Source organism: Abramis brama, assembly GCF_963993115.1.
Source record: "Abramis brama genome assembly, chromosome: 11".
Taxonomy (NCBI): Eukaryota; Metazoa; Chordata; class Actinopteri; order Cypriniformes; family Leuciscidae; genus Abramis; species Abramis brama.
The window spans coordinates 41,257,770-41,277,568 of NC_139973.1; the positions used below are offsets into that span (position 1 = coordinate 41,257,770).

Sequence of the window (19,799 nt, forward strand, 5' to 3'; positions counted from 1 at the left end):
ATACCAATATACTAAAGGGAAAGAGGACACACTATGTAAAATACTATGTAGTTTTCCTTTAAAACCGACAAACGTTTTTTAATCCGCTTCTCAGAAAGTTGGGCTGAAACTTGCATATTTTACAAAACTATGCTAATAAAAGACCTTCCGTCGATATTCCACAAGAAGGGCTTTTCAATCCCAAAAAAAAAAAAAAAAAAAAAAAAAAAAAAAAGTATTTCATAGCATAATTTAAATACTTGCTATAGTCATTATGCCGTCTTTTTGTGTATTAATGTGGATTCAGATGATGTCCTGCCCTTCATCAAAGCCAACACACAACCATGAGAAACTAATGACGATAATAATTAATAATAATAATAATAATAATAATAATAATAATGTTTGGTAAAATTTTGTGTCTATTCTAGTTTACTTGCATATAATGACTATTTAATTTTAAAGGTACGCCTCTTGAAAATGGTCTGAACGGAGGTACTGTTTAAAGAACACAAAGCTTTCAGCAAGACGGATTATTATGACACGTCGTCCCGGTCGTGTGCGTCACACTGCAGTGATTCGTAACAGCGGTTGGAGTTTCCTTTCATCCATGATCTTTCCAAAGAAAGGAAAAGCATGATGTAGTCTCTCATCATGTTGCTGTATTTGGGATAATAGCATCGTCCTCCCGTACAGAGCTGATGGGATCCACGTATTTCAAGATGATCCTTAAAACCGAGAGCGGTCTGGATGAATGTCTATATTTCTTAAAGAATATTGATCATTATTGTAGTGTGAAACAGTGAAGGGTGACACAAACTTCACTGCGGTCCTGACGCTCTGTGCACATGTAGTTCAATGGCCACTAGAGGCAGTCTAGAGCCGTTACTGCATGCATATGTGCAGAAAGACGAGCCGAAGGAAGAAATGATTTGAGCTTCTCAGTCAAGCAGTTTCAGTCAGAGATCTGTTACAATTTAGTGTTCAATGATGTCAGGTTTCCTTAAAAAAAAAAAAAAATCCACCTTCTTTGAACTGATTTAGAGTTGCATTCCTTTTTCAAAGTTCGTAACAGACGCGTTATGCTTCTTTTTTTTGTTTTTTTTTTGTCCAAAAGTGTGATTAGGTTTTTCCCTCCGAGGTCAGCAGCTGTTGGTGAAGTATCAGAGAGACCGGAAATCTGGAAGTGTATTAAAGGTGTTTAATATGGCGAAAACCGGCTGTATCCTCCTCTGTAGAGAGTGGCCTGTGGAAGAGAGATTGGTTAGAAACCTGCGAGCGAGAAACTGAGAAACTGAGAGTGTGATGGACATACTAAAGCAAGAACAGTTCTAAATCCACTGTAAAACACGGCTTCAAGGGGCTTATTGCTTTTATAAAACGGTTACTCCATAAAAATATTCATTTTAATATTTATTTTATTCATAAAATAAACACCAGCAACAAAAAACATAATGTAATAACACATGTATCCCTCCGCCAAGCAATGTAGTTCCGAATAGGTTGCCAAGCAACACATGCAGCAACAAAGCATCACAAACGGCAGTTGCGCAGTAACACTAATGTAATGCGCTCACAGGTGTGTGTTTGTGGAGTCATTTACAACGGCTTCGAACGCGGCTCAACCAATCAGAATCAAGGACCGGAACTATCCGTTTTATAAAGAAGGGTATATCTCACCATCGCTCCGACTCCATACGCTGCTGCCGCCGCCGCCGCGGGAGTCGCTAATGCTGCCGCGTACGGATCCGCCGCGTACACACGCCCGTAGCTGGACACACACACACAGATTTCAGAGACAAAAAGCATGATTACAACTCATAATCAGGGCCATAACCACCATAGACATTGAGGTGATCATGTGATTGATGAAAAATTAGACCAGTTTAAACGTCCAACAGTGATATCCAGTGATAAAAACTATTTGTGTCAAAATCTGCCATTTTATATTGAAAATATTGGCTGAATCATTTACTTGATTCATAACTGGTAAAAGGTGACGAGACGAAAAACATTTTGCATTTATTACTTTAAATCCTTTAATGATTTAATTCCTTTAACCCTACAGAGGAGTTTCTTTCTCCTGAAAATGCTAATGTTATTGTTATCGCATTGGACTAAAAGCGTACTGACTTTGCTCACACTGGGTGTAACAACGGTCCAAAACAATTATCATCAGTTTTGTGCTTTCTCGATCTTGCTACACTTGTGGCGTTATGAATCGAAAATCAATTCCAATTCTGGAATCGGATACTTGTAATAAAATAAAAAATGATTCCTCTTATCGATTACTTTGTGTTCATTTTAATATGACTAAACCATTCAAGCTCTGCGATACTAAACAGAGTAATATTCTGCTTTTTGCACTTGAACAGACAAATACAAACAAAAAATGTACAAATATTCTCAGTTTTGTTTTAAGTGAATGTAAACAGTTGAGAAAGAAAAGGCATGTGTAAGAGTGTAATGGATCTGTGCAGCTCTTAAAGTGACAGTAGCCTAATATTCCTGCTGCCGTCTCTATAACAACACTAATCAAACAACAAAAGAAAGAGAAAATTATGAATAACTTTTGTAACTATATTTGTAATGTATATTTTATTGGATAAAGTGTAGTGTTATTTTACATCTGATTACAGTTTCTGAACCTGAATCTTAAAACACTGTTTATTTAAAACGTTTCTTTGTTCAGTTGTATTTATTGGTGCGATTGCTAATTTGTTTATTTGTTCTTTTTTAATGACTGAGTGTTTACTTGCCTTTAATAATGCTTGAGATTTACATTAGTTAGGCTAGTTGTTATTTGCTAGTTGTAAATTTTTAAACCACAGGCAAAGTGTTCTTTTGCATGTTGATTTTTGTTCATGATTTTTAGCTGCAATGAATCGTTTTGCAGTAAGACTAAGAATAAATGTAAACGATATCCTTGGAATCCAAGTTAGGAATCGATAAGAATCGGAATCGTCGACCGGCCTACAAAATATTGCTGTTATTGCCAAATATTGGATTCAATCTTTTTATCAACTTGTTTTCTGTCAATTAGCACAGGTTTGGGATTTCTATTTGGATCTGACTGATCTGAGCTCAAGCTCCACGCTTTTTTTTTTTGAGGTGAATAAGCTTTTTGCACTCAAAAATTGTGTATAACTGTTAAAAATAACTAAAATAATTGGTGATAATATAGCATAATGATAGATTTACAAGTAATTTAAAAGGCTGGTTTGTTTTGGATTTTCAACATCACAAGGGTCAAATAAACTCCCCAATGTTCAAGATATGGTATGGTTCTGCTCATATTATAAGTCTAACCTGTCACTGTAAGCGGCCGCCGCTGCCGCCGCCGCCGCCGTTGGACTCGCTACGGCCGTCGGCTGGGTGTAGCGATACGCAGTGTAGCCGCTCTACAAACAGAGAGAAAACACACACTTGTTTAAAATCAACACCAGTGAAATGAGGCAGGTGAAGTGGTGAGTTAGCAGGGGAAAAAGGACATGAAAACGTTTAAGGAAAGCAAACCTAAAATCCATTAACAAGCAATCTGCCACTGATGTTCAGTCAAACAAACCGCATTCGGAGAACCGTAAATCTGTTACGCACTGTGAATCTTCCTCAGTGGCAAACAATGCACAATCATGGTGAAATAGGAGGAATTTCTCTGATTAAGAATCAATTGTTTGTTTGTCAAAGAGGGAGACACAAGCAGAAATGGGGATCGTGAGTGCATTAGCGTCAGTGTCATCTTCACCCCCCAAACGCAACCAGGGGTGATCAAATCCATTACTGGTGCCATATTCAGACAGACAGACAGACAGATAGTGAGATTAGAGAACATCCACACGACCACACAGACTGCATGCACCCCAAACTCAAAATAACAAGCCATTTCCGCCATTCTCTCCTCAGCATTCTACCCTACGGCCAATCAGAAGACTCTCCCACGATCCACGAGAGAGGGGGAGAGAGAGGGAGGAGAGAGGGAGAGAGAGGGGGGGAGGGAGAGAGAGAGGGAGGAGAGAGGGGGGGAGGGAGAGAGTGAGGGAGAGGGGGGGAGAGAGGGAGGGAGAGAGTGAGGGAGAGAGAGGGGGAGAGGGGGGGAGAGAGGGAGGGGGACAGAGGGAGAGAGAGAGGGAGGAGAGAGGGGGGGAGGGAGAGAGAGAGAGGGAGAGAGTGAGGGAGAGGGGGGGAGAGAGGGAGGGAGAGAGTGAGGGAGAGAGAGGGGGAGAGGGGGGGAGAGAGGGAGGGGGACAGAGGGAGAGTAAGGGAGAGGGAGAGAGAGCAAGGGAGAGGGAGAGAGAGCAAGGGAGAGGGAGAGAGAGAGAGAGAGAGAGAGAGAGAGAGAAAGAGATGGAGAGAGAGAGGGAGGAGAGAGGGAGAGAGGGAGAGAGAGGGGGATTCATAGAATTCAGAAATGTTGATTAATTGGTCTACTTACCTTTTTGTATTATATGTATATGTATATGTATGATGATTGGAAATGCTTTGGCAATACATTGAAACAATTGTCATGCCAATAAAGCACATTCTGAATTGAATTGAGAGAGAGAGGACAAACCTAAAGTCAAAAATATTCTTAACATGTCTGAATGTAGGTACAAATGTACAAAGATGTTTTTTTTTTTGTCTTAATCATTTGTCTTGTTATTTCTAGATTATATAAATGTATTCATGTATTTGTTTTCTGATTGATGTATTGACTATTCATTATTTGTTCATTGCTTATGTAATGGCCAATGCTTTAGCAAGTCACGCCAATAAAGCTCATTTGAATTGAAATTGAATTCAGAGAGAGAGAGAGAGAGAGAGAGAGAGAGAGAGAGAGAGGGAGAGGAGAGGGGAAGGGGAGGGGAGAGAGGGGGAGAGAGAGAGAGGGGGGGGGGAGGGGAGAGGGGGAGAGAGAGAGAGAGAGAGAGGGGGGGAGAGAGAGAGAGAGAGAGAGAGGGGGGGGAGGGGAGAGGGAGAGGGAGGGGAGAGGGAGGGAGAGAGAGAGAGAGAGAGAGAGAGAGAGAGAGAGAGAGAGAGAGAGGGGGGAGAGAGAGGAAGAGAGAGGGGGGAGAGAGAGAGAGAGAGAGAGAGAGAGGGGGGAGAGGGGGAGAGAGAGGAAGAGAGAGGGGGGAGAGAGAGAGAGAGAGAGAGAGAGAGAGAGAGAGAGAGAGAGAGAGAGAGAGAGAGAGAGAGAGAGAGAGAAGGGAAGAGAAGCAGGTGATTTGAAAATGAAAAGGTCAAACGAAAAACAGTGAATCATTGCTGAAAAATCAAGGAACTAGAGTAGAGAAAGAAGAGCAGAGAAAGAGAGAGAGAGAGAGAGAGGCAGATCTACGAGGGAATTAAGTGTGATTGCATGCCAACACAGATCGAGTTAACATGCCATATAGAGAGAGACAGGGACTCTGGGAAGGGGACAGAATCAGATCCAGTCTGACAAACCCAAAACATCCAGAGTCCTTATGAAACTATCGTCTCTAGTGTCTGAGATGCACAACAAAAGACCCGCAGAAAGTCATTCGGTTGAAAAAACAGAGCCAGACAATTATTTACATCCTCAGAGTGTAAATAATCCACCGCTAAGAGCTGGGCGGCACGTCCTCACGCAGACGCCGGTGTCGAGGAGCACGGGAACACCAGCGGCTCGAGTAGAGGAGACTCATCTAGCGGCGTTTATATTGGGCTGTGTTCACACTGGCAGTTCGGGACACTTGGTTAGTTTGGTCCTGGTCCGCTTTAGTTTTCACATCGGCATTTTAACACCGAACATAAAGGCATAGTGATATTCTCAGAACCTGGAGTGTGTTTCCCGCACAACGCCGTAACTTCACTACTATAGTAGATACATCGTTGAAGAAATCAACTTGCGAGTCTCGACTGTTTCCCGAAACCGTATTGTCGCAAATTGGTAGTTCAACCACGTTGGTTAATGATGTCACGCATGTGCAGGAGTAATAACTACTGTTAATGAATCTGTTTGAGATCGAATTAATGCGACATGATTTGCTATAGATCACAGACACGCATCTGAGGAATATTTCTCATTTTCTCAGTTATTTTGCTTTATTTCCAGATTCACTCATAGACTCGTTCTTACACACTAGAGCTTGTTCACACTCTTCAGAAACGACTCTTTAAATCTCTTGACAAACTAAAAGACGTAAATTACATTTGTATGTATTCTAAATAAAAGACAGATTGCACTGAATGTCAGCTTGCTTATTCTGCTCAAGATCAGGATTTATTGAGTCCACATGTCATGCAATCTAGAAACTCTTCTGACCACAGGTCGAGATCTGCCGCTCCAAACACACACCTCTGCGATGATGTTTGCGAATGTTCGTTGGAACGATGGTTTTGGGAAACACAGACTCGTTGAACTGCTGATAACGACAGAACTTGCGAACATAGTTGGCTAACGATGCTTTTGGGAAACACACCCGATTGGTCGGCTTTTATTCCATATATTACGAGACGGAACATCCAGAACAAAGCTGTGTTCTGGGAAAAACGCGCTCGGTGTGTGTGTGTAGCTACATGTGATGGTATTCTGACCAGCTGAGAACTCGTGAAGAGCTTATGAAGTGTGTAAAGAGTCAAAACAGCGGCAGGAATCCCTCCGTCACACACACACACACACACACGCTGCGAGGAGAACCGACGCCTGTACTGAACTGTGATGGGCAACATCGCGACTATAATGAGAAAAAACAGCTGTGCTTGAGTTTCCTGTGCTTTTAGTGTCTCGTCTTCCTGTTTTTGGTTCGTTTACACGTCTTCGGTCCGTATTGTGTTCATATTTCAGTCGAAACGCTCCAGAGTTCGTTTGGAAGCGGATCGAGACCCATCTTCAGCCCGCTTGTTTGGTCCGGGTGGCAGCGCTCACACTTACTCAAGTGAACCGCACTAACAGAGCAATCGCACTAGAGTTCGAATAATCCAAGCAAACAAGAGTGAACACAGCCCAAGAAAATGGTTTGGTGTGTTTCACAGGTGTGTGTGTGTCTGTGTATCGTTGGCTTTTCAAATGTTGTTCATCCAATCAAAATCAGTTTTATATCAATGTTAGTAATTATATTAGTTTGACAGTTTTGAGTCTGAATAATCTGACCTGGTAGTTTGTGCAAACAAAAGGATAATCAAATGAATCCCCTGAAACCGCGATATAAAGCTAAAATAACTCGTACTGAGATTCGGAGTGTGTGTTCGTCCCGCCCAGCCCTTCGACCGCTGTTTTATTGAGGATTTTCCCTAGGAAGAGTCGCTGCCGTGACGTTTGATGCTGCCGCCAAATTTGTTCATGCGCTCTGAATCATTTAAAGAGGAAAATGTGCAGAATTCAAGCAGAATTTCTTTCTCCCCCTTCCAGCCCTCACTCCTGTCAGATTACTGTGAGTTAGTAGGGAAACAGAGACAGCAATCTCACACGATCAATATCAAACAAATGTATTAATCAGAAGGAGAGATGCACACTATCCGTCTGTGAGCCTACCTGAGGCATTCTGCTACTAACCAGAGTGTCCTGAAACACTATTCTACAGAGAAAACAGAAAAAGCTATCGTCAACCTGGACACACACACACACACGTCCAAACACTGAGACACACACACACACTCTGGCACACACAGAGCCGTGTGAATCTGCACAACTGAGATGACAAACAAATCAAGCGATTTAATTTACTGATTCAGATGTAACACGCTTTCATTCACGTGTGTGTGTTGTGATTTAAGTCTTATTCAGAGTTAAACGGCTCTGTGTGGCTTCAGTTTTCACACGGTAAAGCACTCGGAAAAGAGAGAAGGAAAGAGAGAGGAAGTGAAAAACCAAGAGACAGGAAGTGTCATACTTACATACAGTTCTGTAGCTCCATAAAACCCATCCTGGTACACCACACTGAGAGACAGAAAAACAAAATGACAGCAGAGAGAAAGGAAGGAAGGAAGAAAGATGGAAGAACAAAATAAAAAAATGGATAGGGCGCCATCATGTGGTGGTCGAAGTAAAAACAAAGGATGGCAGGACAGATGTAGACCACGGAAAAGAGAAAGTGAAAACATTAATTCACACACATGCAGTGCATTTGGTCATTAAACAGAAAAGAAAATGCCACTTTGATCCAGTTTCATTACATCATAACAGATTTACACTTATTAAACAGCATATATTTGGAGAAAATGGCATTTTTGGTGTCATTTGAGTGACTCTGATTGCATATTTACATCACTGAGCAGAAGCAGCATGCAGCATGCAGACACTAGAGTAATCACATCTGCTGCATCTGTGTTCATGAGTGTGTTCACGAGTGTGTGTTCATGAGTGTGTATGTGTGAGTGCGTGCGTGTTCACGAGAGTGTGTGTGTTCATGAGTGTGTGTGTGTGTGAGTGCGTGCATGTTCACGAGAGAGTGTGTGTTCATGAGTGTATGTGTGTGAGTGCGTGCGTGCGTGTTCACGAGAGAGTGTGTGTTCATGAGTGTATGTGTGTGAGTGCGTGCGTGTTCACGAGAGTGTGTGTGTTCATGAGTATGTGTTCACGAGAGTGTGTGTGTTCATGAGTGTGTGTGTGTGAGTGCGTGCGTGTTCACGAGAGTGTGTGTTCATGAGTATGTGTTCACGAGTGTGTGTTCATGAGTGTGTGTGTGTGTGAGTGCGTGCGTGTTCACGAGAGTGCGTGTGTTCACGAGTGTGTGAGTGCATGTGTGTTCACAAGTGTGTATGTGTGAGTGTGTGTGTGTTCATGAGAGTTTGTGTTCACGAGTGTGTATGTGTGAGTGCGTGTGTGTGTGTGTGTGTGTGTGTTCATGAGAGTGTGTGTGAGAGTGTGTGCAAGCGCAGGTGTTACCAGGGATAGGCCTGTATGTGTGTGTGTGTGTGTGTGTGTGTGTGTGTGTGTGTGTGTGTGTGTGTGTGTGTGTGTTCATGAGAGTGTGTGTATTCACGAGTGTTTATGTGTGAGTGTGTGCGAGCGCAGGTGTTACCAGGGATAGGCCTGTATATGTGTGTGTGTGTGTGTGTGTGTGTGTGTGTGCGTGCAGGAGTGTTACCCAGGATAGGCCTGTATGGTGGGCTGGGGAACTGCGGCTCGTACGGCCCCGTACACCGGTCGGCCCCGGCCCCGCAGGTGATGGGCTCCTCTGAAGGAGTGTGTGTGTGTGTGTGTGTGTGTGTGTGTGTGTGTGTAGGAGTGTGTGTGTGTGTGTGTGTGTGTGTGTGTGTGTGTGTGTGTGTGTGTAGGAGTGTTACCCAGGATAGGCCTGTATATATGTGTGTGTGTGTGTGTGTGTGTGTGTGTGTGCAGGAGTGTTACCCAGGATAGGCCTGTATGGTGGGCTGGGGAACTGCGGTTCGTACAGCCCCGTACACCGGTCGGCCCCGGCCCCGCAGGTGATGGGCTCCTCTGAAGGAGTGTGTGTGTGTGTGTGTGTGTAGGAGTGTGTGTGTGTGTGTGTGTGTGTGTGTGTGTGTGTGTGTGTGTAGGAGTGTTACCCAGGATAGGCCTGTATATATATGTGTGTGTGTGTGTGTGTGTGTATGTGTGTGTGTGTGTGTGTGTGTGTGTGTGTGTGTGTGTGTGTGTGTGTGTGTGTGTGTGTGTGTGTGTGTGTGCAGGAGTGTTACCCAGGATAGGCCTGTATGGTGGGCTGGGGAACTGCGGCTCGTACGGCCCCGTACACCGGTCGGCCCCGGCCCCGCAGGTGATGGGCTCCTCTGAAGGTGGCGGCGGCTGAAGCGGCGGCTGCGGAGGCGGCTGTGGGATACGGGAACCCTGGAACTACAGGAGCCACAGGATCATTCACACTCAGAGTGGCTTCAGGTGATTTACACGGCTTCTCAATGCTGAAGGTCCTTGCACACCGAGTCCGAAATTCTTGTCCGAAATTTACGCACGTTAAAAAATAAATACGAGCTCATGTTGTGTCAAACATGTTTACACACAAAAAAATATGGATCAGGTTAAATTTTCTGCATTTTTCGCATCCGTAGCAAGTATTTTGAGAGGTGTTTGGACAGTTCAGAGCCACCGAACGACTAATACGAAAAAAAAAAAAACGCATATGAAAATTTCGGATCTTTAGATTGAAGAATGAACGAACGAACAAACTGGGAAAGACAAAGAACGCATCTTTGTGGAAAATGAGATGCGCAGTGATCATCTTACTTAACTAACCAGCACATTTTAAATAGTGGGACAGCACCACCCAATGCACAATAAATAACACATTACAAAACTAATGTCATAACTATGGCTGTCACGATTCCTCGATTCAATTCAAGTACTCAATTGCAAATTACCCACGTCGATTAACCTGTAAAATACCAGAAGAACAAACTAAAAACTGCATTATTAGACCGTTTTTATAAGGCTGCACTATATATAAAAACTAGGGGTGTAACAATATATCGTGTCACAATATACCGCAATACAAAAATGCAACAATGTTTCGTGGATAGTTCACCCAAAATAAAAATCAGTGTCAGTACTACATTAAATTACTATATAATGTATAATAATGCAGTGGGTGATGTTACTAGTAAACTGTGGCCTACATTCTTTTAAATATATCTAGTCAGTGACAGAGTTCAAGCATATTCATCTAAAATAATTCTGTATTCAGCTTCAGAATCATGAATAATTTTACTCGTGTCTCGCTATTGTCCTGCTTTGGGTTTCAGCACCGAGTTCAAGCATATTCATTTACACGCACAATGTAAAACCAAATTTTGCATTTTAATCAACAGTACATTTATTGTTAACCTTTTATCATATGTCTTGTATTATCACAATTATATTGTATCGTGAGTTCAGTATTGTCATATGTATCGAATTGCGACATGAGGGAATCGTTTCACCCCTAATTAAAACTATTTAAAAATCATACTATAGCATAGTATTATTATTAATTCACAAAGGCTGCGATTCAATGAAATAAATATATGCCCTGAGTGTTTAAAATACTGTAAACATGTGCTTTACTTATTTGCATGTGTGTAGTTTACATGCGTCTCCGTTCACAGTAAATGCTCCCGTGAACTGTTATTATGTACATGCATGGAGCGTCTCAAACTCCATCTCTGCAAATGCTGAGTTTGAGTTGCTTATAACGTTCATCTGGGAACGCAGTGTGTGCCATTTCATCAGATTTGTAAGTTAAATCATTAATAAACACAGGAGAATACAGCAATATATGTTTCTAAATATGCTATCACGAGTTTAGATGTTTTGATGTCCACATGTTCTCATTCAAGAAATTACAGCGGCTGCATCATTGCTATTAAAATAAGTTTTCAAATATTAAAGATTAAGTGAACATTTGAATTAAATGTCATTTGGCCAATATTAATCAAGGGTTTGATGATAAACGCTGCGAGTGCGAAACCAAGAGCTCGCTGGCGCCCTCTGCAGGCATTTATATACATAATGTACATAAGTTAATTATTTATAGTATGTATATTATATTATGTATTTTAACCGTGTTTTTCTCTAAAACTATATGACTACTTTCTTTTAATACTTTATTTGAATCAAATATTATTGCCTCATTGTTATTAAATGTGTTTTTAAAGTCTTTTAAAGGTTATTGTTTGTATTTGCTTGGGTCTATATTTATTACCACAAAAAATATCCGATTAAATAATATCCGTCAAAAAAATTGACCAATTACTCAATTACCAAAATAATGGTTAGTGACAGCCCTAGTCATAACCTATTAAAATATTTACTTACATATTTTCATATCATTCGATTTTTATCGTGTGTATTTGTGGACACGAGTAACTATTGTTTAAATGTATTTAATGTTACTTGTGCAGTCAAAGATCATTTATTTATATGGCAATAAAAAGTGCTGATGTTTTTTTTTTCACTCTCTTTAAATTGTGCCAAATAAAACAACAAGCCAAAAGTAATAATAATTACTAATAATAGTATAATAATTGTTATTAATAAGTAATAACAAGTAGTAAGTAGAACAAGCCAAAAGTAATACAACAAAAGTATTTGCAGGAATCTCGAGCATGACGAATCGTACAGTCTTCCGTACGTCATCCGTCTACGATGACTGGGATTTTAAACGGTTTGATCCTCTCGTCCTCGATATCAAGAACACATCCGGGAGCCTTCATGAGTCCTCTATACATGTGCTTTCCATTATTGGAATGATTTTGATTATATCTTTGGAGGTTGATGATGACGTAGTACGAGAACACGAGGAGGCAATATTGCACATCGAGAAACGGCCGTCGTCTCAGATCTCAGGTCAGATACAGGGCCAAACATCTCACCTGCGTAGAGCTCCGGTCCGTACATCGCGCCCATCATGGGACTCAGTTTCCACCCAGCTGCATCCAAACACAGAGAAAAGCCTCCGATTATCTGCATGGCTTCATTGCTAACAACTGAAGAAGAACTCAAAAACCGTGGTGAGGTGGTTTTACCGTAGGGCAGTGTACTGAGTCCTTCTCCGTTAGCATACGGGCTAACCAACTTCTTATTGGTCATCACTCGAGCCGTAGCGTTATTGACCTGTTCAACAGAGACAGAATGAGAATCTGATCAGAGACGAAGAAGAAAAAGCACTGGTGCATTCAAAACTAGAGCTGTTTTAATCCAAACGTCATTCTGCAAACAGTTAGAGGACTAAATATGTGAAGATCACTGAGCATTACGATATTTACATGTAGTGAAGTTCACAGATCACCCAAATCTCAAAATAAAAGACATTCGATAATCAATTCTTTGAACTATATTTACAGCAGAAATTGTGGACTCATTGATATTCCCTTATATTGCTTCATGCATCAAAAAACTCCCACTGATTTTCAAACATTCAACACAAAAACCCAGAAATCAATGCGTAAAAGCAAAATGAAAAACAGGGCATTCCATTGCTAAAAATGGAGGAGAGAGATAAATAGAGAGAAACAAAGAGATCACACATGACGAAATCAATACACTGTGCACAGCTCTTAGCAAAATCACATTCAGCCAATTACAGTCCATTAACCAGAAATGAGCATATCAGCCAATCAGCAAGCATCAGATGCAGCCTATGGACCAATCCAAATACTCTGCAGCTTAATCCCGCCCCCTCGTGAAAACAACACATCATACCGAGAGAGAAGGGGGGGATGTTCAGAAACAGAGGGATGCAGGAAAGAAAAGAAAAAAAGAGCCAGTCGACATTCAATGGAACCACAAAAACGGGAGAAGAAAAGAGGGAGACAGACAGACAGAGAGAGAGAGAGAGAGAACAATCCACCCAATCAGAAACGTCAAACTCAAAAAGCCATCCAGTTTGTCATGAACAAGTACACCAAAGTGCGTCAAATGAAAGGAAGCCTGTGATTGGTTGTTGTCAGACCTTGTGAGGAGTGACGGAGTTTATGGGTGAGAGAGAGAGAGAGAGAGAGAGAGAGAGAGAGAGAGAGAGATGCATATGCTACATGTCACAATAAATGAAATCATGAAGACGGAAAACACCGGCAGGCATCAACACGGTTCTTTCACACGCTGAAGACCAATATGCAAACACCGTCACACACACACACACACACACACACACACTCACACACACACACACAGTCCGTCCATAACCAAAGACCAAAACAAGCTTGAGTCGCTCATCCTCACATGAATATAAGGGCAGAAATATCGTCTGAGGAACAATTTCGATGTGTGTGTATTTAGGGACGTTTTTGGCTCATAGGCTGTGCAATAATCAGCAGATATCTGGGCCTGAACTGGTGGAAGCGTGATGGAGTGATCCAAACAATCACAAATGAGATGAAAGATGCATGTTAGGGCCGGGCGCTATGACCATAAGACATCAATCGGTAGAGATTATACCAAAGAAACCCGTCCGAGAGTGACATGATCTCAGATGATCCTCCAGAGTTCGGGTTGCACCGCTGTTTGTAAGATCTTACTTACACTATAATGTTAATCCACATTAGAAGCTTAGTTACTAGCTAGTTTTTAAGTAATTCTCTACTTAATTTGGTTGCACTATTAGTTCTTAAGTCAGAGAGTAGCTAGTCAAAGTAATGCAGTCACAAAATATACCATTATTACCTTCAATGATCCAATCGCAGCCTTCAAACTCACGAGCAGAAGTTCTGTCGAAACGCAGTGGATTTCAGTTTATCCTTAATTCTTAATAAAAACTGTTAAAAATAGGTTTACACTGAAATACAATACTTAATTATGAAATAGCATTGTATTTTTATGACATTCAGCAACTATTTAAAATTAAGGAGGAAAAAATACTGACACAAAAAACTAATGACATCAGATATAGCAAATCTCGACTCCTTGATTGCTTGTATTGATGCAAAATGTGAACTATTATCCCTCGGCTTTAATCTGCTGAACGCGACTATAAGGGATGAAGATATTATAAACATTAACATCATGATTTTCTATGAAGCTGCTTTGAAATGATATGTATTGTGAAAAGCGTTGTGAACAGTTTTATTCCAGCCATTAGTCCTGGTCAGAGGCTTGCATTAATATTTAGTTTATACATAGTTATATTTAAATTACAGCCGGGTTCAGACTACACAATACTTTGGTCTGTTACGATAATCACTGTGTCGAATTATGCGATTTTGAATCCGTGTGTCGTGGACAAGAAACATGTCAGACTACACGTTGCTTCCCGACCAATCAATCATCGCTAGCCGCTTTAAACGATGTGCGATGGAAACTAGCGTCTGACTTCATTAGTGTGTGAACAAACAATGGTTGTACTAGCCTAATGCTAATTCAAGTACTCACCACCTCTGCTATTGTTCGCCAGCGTTTATCCCACCAGCGTCCACCGCATAATTCCACCTAGAAGCACCAATACCATCGGCTCTCTTTCGTTTCGCCATGTTTGAAAGCTGTGTACGGATCAGCTTCTGTGCTCCTATTGGTCGACGTCACAGATGTGATGGAAAAATTAAACAGGCTAGTGTTTCTGTTGATGTTGCACACTGCATTGCAGACGCGGCGTTGGTTGTCGTCCACTATGACACACTATACCAGATGAAAATCAATTATAGCATCCCGATGCTAGAGGTTTGTATATATCGTCTACGGTAATATCGTAATTGCCGTTTTAACGATGTGCAATACGACATTATCCAGTAAGTCTCTCACTCATACACTACGTGATGTAGTCCAGTAGGCTACACTAGTGTGCAGTTAGAGCGCACGCTTTCACTGTATGATTTAGTCTATTAAAATACATTTATAATGCCCTCAAAATTCAAGATATGGGGACAAAGATGCCCTGTATGACTTTTTCTTCACATTGCGTTTCTGAGCAACAGACGGATGCATTACTGAATGAATCAGCTGTTTGAACAAATCGGTTCAATGAATGATTCAATGACTCACTCATTAAGACAGTCAAATGCTTCCTTACAAAATGAATCATCCGTTTGAATGAATCGGCTCAATGAATGATTCAATGACTCACTCATTAAGACAGTCAAATGCTTCATTCCTGAATGAATCATCCGTTTGAACGAATCAGTTCAATGAATGATTCAATGACTCACTCATCAAGACAGTCAAATGCTTCCTTCCTGAATGAATCATCCATTTGAACGAATTGGTTCAATGAATGATTCAATGACTCACTCATCAAGACAGTCAAATGCTTCCTTCCTGAATGAATCATCCGTTTGAATGCATCGGCTGAATGAATGATTCAATGACTCACTTATTAACAGAGACTTGCTGTCACCTACTGCCAGTTTTAATTTCACATCAATATCAATATTCAACGTTTTAATGTTTAAAACATTATATTTTTAATCTGCTTTAAGACAAAACATGTGTAAATTCATAAGTCGACTCCATTGCTGAGTATTTTCTCCTTAAAACTGCAGTGAACCAAAGACAGTCTCAAAAACACGCTTTGAAATCGCTGGTGTTTCTGACGTCACAAACTACCTTGTAACCAATCAGATCAACGTGTGATCGTCAACCAGTGGATCTCTGAGCTGAGTGAGTGGAGGCGGGGCTCATTTGCATATTCATAGAACCATGCATACTAAATGAGGCAAGGGTGTCGAGTTACATTCAAGATATTTTAAGCCATGAAGATTTTTTTCAAGGAAAAAATGCTTAAATATGTCATTTTGGTGATCAAAGATGAGTTTTAAGGGATAAAATTATTGACTACAGAGGGACTTTAAAAATCTATTATTCTAAATTATTGGAAAAGATCATTTCGGTCACTGCAGCACCACACTGAACATGAAGATTTTCAAAACTTTAAGAGTCTCTGTCCACGGCCGTCCTAAACATGCAAAGGTACCAACACAAACACACTCAGCAAAATATCATCTAATCAGCTTTATTGATATGATCCCGGAAAATAGATTTTGTCAATATCACACACCCGACGGCCATTGTCATTTACGAATCACGACACCCTAAGAGGATTGTGCTGATTTAGTGTAGTCTGAACCCGGCATAAGTTTAATGGTGCATCTCAAAAAATATTAAGCATTGTGCAAGTTGTAACTCGGTGCTTAAACACGGCTGGTGCAACCGGCCTCAGGTCTGGCTATAGTCAAATGACGCAGATTCCACATCACTCGTCTGTTAAATGATCTGATATGTTGGTTTGCACCCATTAAGTTCCAAATGAAAATTTGTGACCCACACTATAGATGTGTACGGTTGGTCCGAGACTCTGGTCATAACGCCCACCCCCCTAACGAGAGCTCATTAGAACCACAGGATAGATAATTGGATGGATGGATGGATGGATGATGATGATGATGATGATGTGGAAGAGAGAAATGGAGGGGTTTAGTGTGACAGTCTCATATCAGCCATGTCAGTGCGTGGGAAAAGTGTTAATGATCATGAGAGCGATGGAGAAAAGAGGAGCAATGGCGAGCACTGGGGAGGGAATATCATTTCTGTCAGTACTCTGTGGTCCTTAGCGACTATAATAGACATGATTTCATAAAGCTCTTTTCCCCCATGCCTCTGATGAACAGAATATCAGGACAGACCTCAGGGAGGAGATGCGATTGCGCTAGCCGCGAACAGACGCCACTAGCTGGATGCGCTCGGCCAAACTTCGTAACGAGGACGAGGGCTGCCGTCGTCTCCGCAAGGGCTTTAACGCATCTCTGATCCCTCAACAAGCTAATCAGTGCAAAAGAGCGAAAGACCACAGTTTGTAAAGCTGGGGAGGGCTGGAGTTTAGATCTCAGGGGGTTTGAGTTGGTGGGATTGATCAGGGATGAAGCCGTACATACACAAACTTACCATGAGCCAGGAAACGGCGTGACGACACGCGAGCAGTTACCGTGGAGACTGACAACAATAACAACAACACAGAAATCGTCAAGGGAACAGAAAGGAAAAAGGAGAAAAATGAACCAAAAAAAGAAGAAAAAAAGAAAAAAAAGAGAAGAGCAAACCAAAGAGAAACAAACCAAATGCAAAGAATGAGTGAACAACTAGAAAAGAGGAGAGGAAAACAAAAAAGCAAAGTCCAGTGAAGAACTCAGAAGTCTTCACCGGACGTGGGGAAACTCTGAGGCAGACATTCACACGGACTTAAAACAACAACAAGACAAATCTTCAGGTGATCAAATCTGTTGCTTTAGGAGTGCTAAAGAGCCTGCAGCCGCATTCGTCTGTGTCATAGAGGAGGAGGAGAAAGGGACGAATGATTAGAGGAACTCGACAAGCACACACACACACACGCACACACACGTAGTGAAATGCAGCACAGAGCGAATCTGCGACTGAGTCAAAAAAGCTGGAGCTTTACGGGCCAAAATAGAAGCAAGTTGACATGGAGGTACATCTAAGAGAGCAGTCTGTGAGTCTAACATGCCGGACTAATGACATCACCCAGGGGAGGGGCCTAGACAGTAACATCAGAGGGTTTATAAATAGACACAGGGACAGGAAGTGATGCAACAGACAGGAAACACAGTGAGAGTGCAGACTGGCCAGAGAGAGAGAGAGAGAGAGAGAGAGAGAGAGAGAGAGAGAGAGAGAGAGAGAGAGAGAGAGAGAGAGAGAGATGAGTGAAGAGGTTGATGATTGTGCATCGCTCTCTCCACAGATCTGCTCTCCAGAAAACACAAACAAACATTAGGGTGTCATTACATACAGCAAAATATCATGATAAATATATTTCAATGGCATTCAAAAAAGCAAATCCAAATGATTCCGTTATATATATATTTGTATATAAAATGCTGCTGCCTATTAAACCCGTTTCCCGCTTTCCAATGAATCTGATGGTCTGAAACTAATCAGACTCATGCAAACCCAAATGAAGCTGTCGCGCTGCGCTCCCATGCAAACAGCCACGACACCAGGGGGCGCTAGAGCAACAGGCATCATGCATCTACACCAGGGGTGCCAAACACAATCAAAGATGCTACGCTTAAAAACACAGCTTTGGTTATATGGGTAGAATATTCCCTTTTTTGCTAATTCAGCAGAACATATGAACGCTTACGTGTAGAACCTTTTTATTTGCATGCAGCTTTTGGTTCATGTGCACATTTGAAACCGAATCTGTGGACGACAAATGAAAAATGTTACGAGCAAAGAATCCCACAAAATCCTCCACTGAATGAGTCTTGCATGCAGAATATGGATGTGGTTCAGAGCGGCTCTGGACTGACTGAGGAGAGGCTCACTTTTAAGATGACTTGTCAATTTTGTTGTTTGATTTATATTTCCTGATTACTGATTTCACATGCGAGGCCTCCAGGGAATGAAATTAGTATTTATGCATTTTATTAGTTTTGAATGCAGGGCTATCTAACAAATAACAAGAAAACTAAACAAAAAATATAAAATACATTCAGATACTTCAGCTAAACATCTCAAGAGTAAAATTGTCTGATTACATTAAAAAAGGAATTTGAATGGAATTAATCAATCTAGTTTCACCACAGTACTGGTTATTAAGTAAGTGATAATGTACACTACCAGTCGGAAGATTTCGATCGGTAAGATTTTTAATGATTTTCTGCTCACCAAGGCTGCATTTATTTGATTAAAAATACAAAAAAACAGTAATATTGTGAAATATTATTCCAATGTAAGTCATCTGTTTTCTATGTGAATATATAGTAAAGTGTAATTTATTCCTGTGATCAAAGCTGAATTTTCAGCATCATTACTCCAGTCTTCAGTGTCACATGATCCTTCAGAAATCACTCTAATATGATGATTTGATGCTCAAGAAACATTTATGATTATTATCAGTGTTGACATTTTTTTCATGATTTTTTGATGAACAGAAAGTTGGAAAGAACAGCATTGATCTGAAATAGAAACTTTTGTAACACTATAAATGTCTTTACTGTAACTTTTGATCCATTTAATTCATCCTTGATGAATAAAAGTATTAATTTATTTTATTTCTTCCCCCAAAAATGAAATAATAATTCTTACTGACCTTAAACTTTTGAACGGTAGTGTTTAATGTTACAAAAGCTTTAGATTTCAGATAAATGCTGTTCTTTTCAACTTTCTATTCATCAAAGAATCCTGAAATAAAGATGTAAATAATTGTTTTCAACATTGATAATAATCATAAGTTTCCTGAGCATCAAAACATAATTTCTGAAGGATCATGTGACACTGAAGACTGGAGTAATGATGCTGAAAATCAGCTTTGATCACAGGAATAAATTACTCTTTACTGTATATTCACATAGAACAGCTGTTTTACATTCTAATAATATTTCACAATATGCCTGTTTTTTTTTTGGTTTTGTTTTTTTTATCCAATAAATGCAGCCATTGACAGCAGAATACACTTCTTTGAAAAACATTAAAAATCTTACCG

General features: G+C 40.8%; 1 protein-coding gene across 6 annotated transcripts in view; it reads right to left on the reverse strand.

Moving 5' to 3' along the window:
* Window positions 1-1,038: 1,038 nt before the first annotated feature.
* The window catches only part of rbfox2 (RNA binding fox-1 homolog 2), a 42,057-nt gene continuing 23,296 nt past the window's right edge, over window positions 1,039-19,799 (reverse strand). For 2 of the 6 annotated variants that reach the window (XM_084128513.1, XM_084128514.1), the window contains exons 6-12: window positions 12,400-12,487; window positions 12,247-12,303; window positions 9,583-9,736; window positions 7,816-7,858; window positions 3,289-3,380; window positions 1,660-1,750; window positions 1,039-1,225 (exon numbers count right to left, since the gene is read on the reverse strand). In XM_084128513.1, coding sequence (XP_083984639.1) covers window positions 1,181-1,225; window positions 1,660-1,750; window positions 3,289-3,380; window positions 7,816-7,858; window positions 9,583-9,736; window positions 12,247-12,303; window positions 12,400-12,487 — 570 coding nt within the window. In that variant the 3' untranslated portion in view covers window positions 1,039-1,180. Of the gene's footprint in view, window positions 1,226-1,659; window positions 1,751-3,288; window positions 3,381-7,453; window positions 7,497-7,815; window positions 7,859-9,582; window positions 9,737-12,246; window positions 12,488-19,799 lie in introns of all 6 variants that reach the window. The other 4 variants (XM_084128512.1, XM_084128515.1, XR_014608214.1 and 1 more) reach the window with 3 other exon arrangements.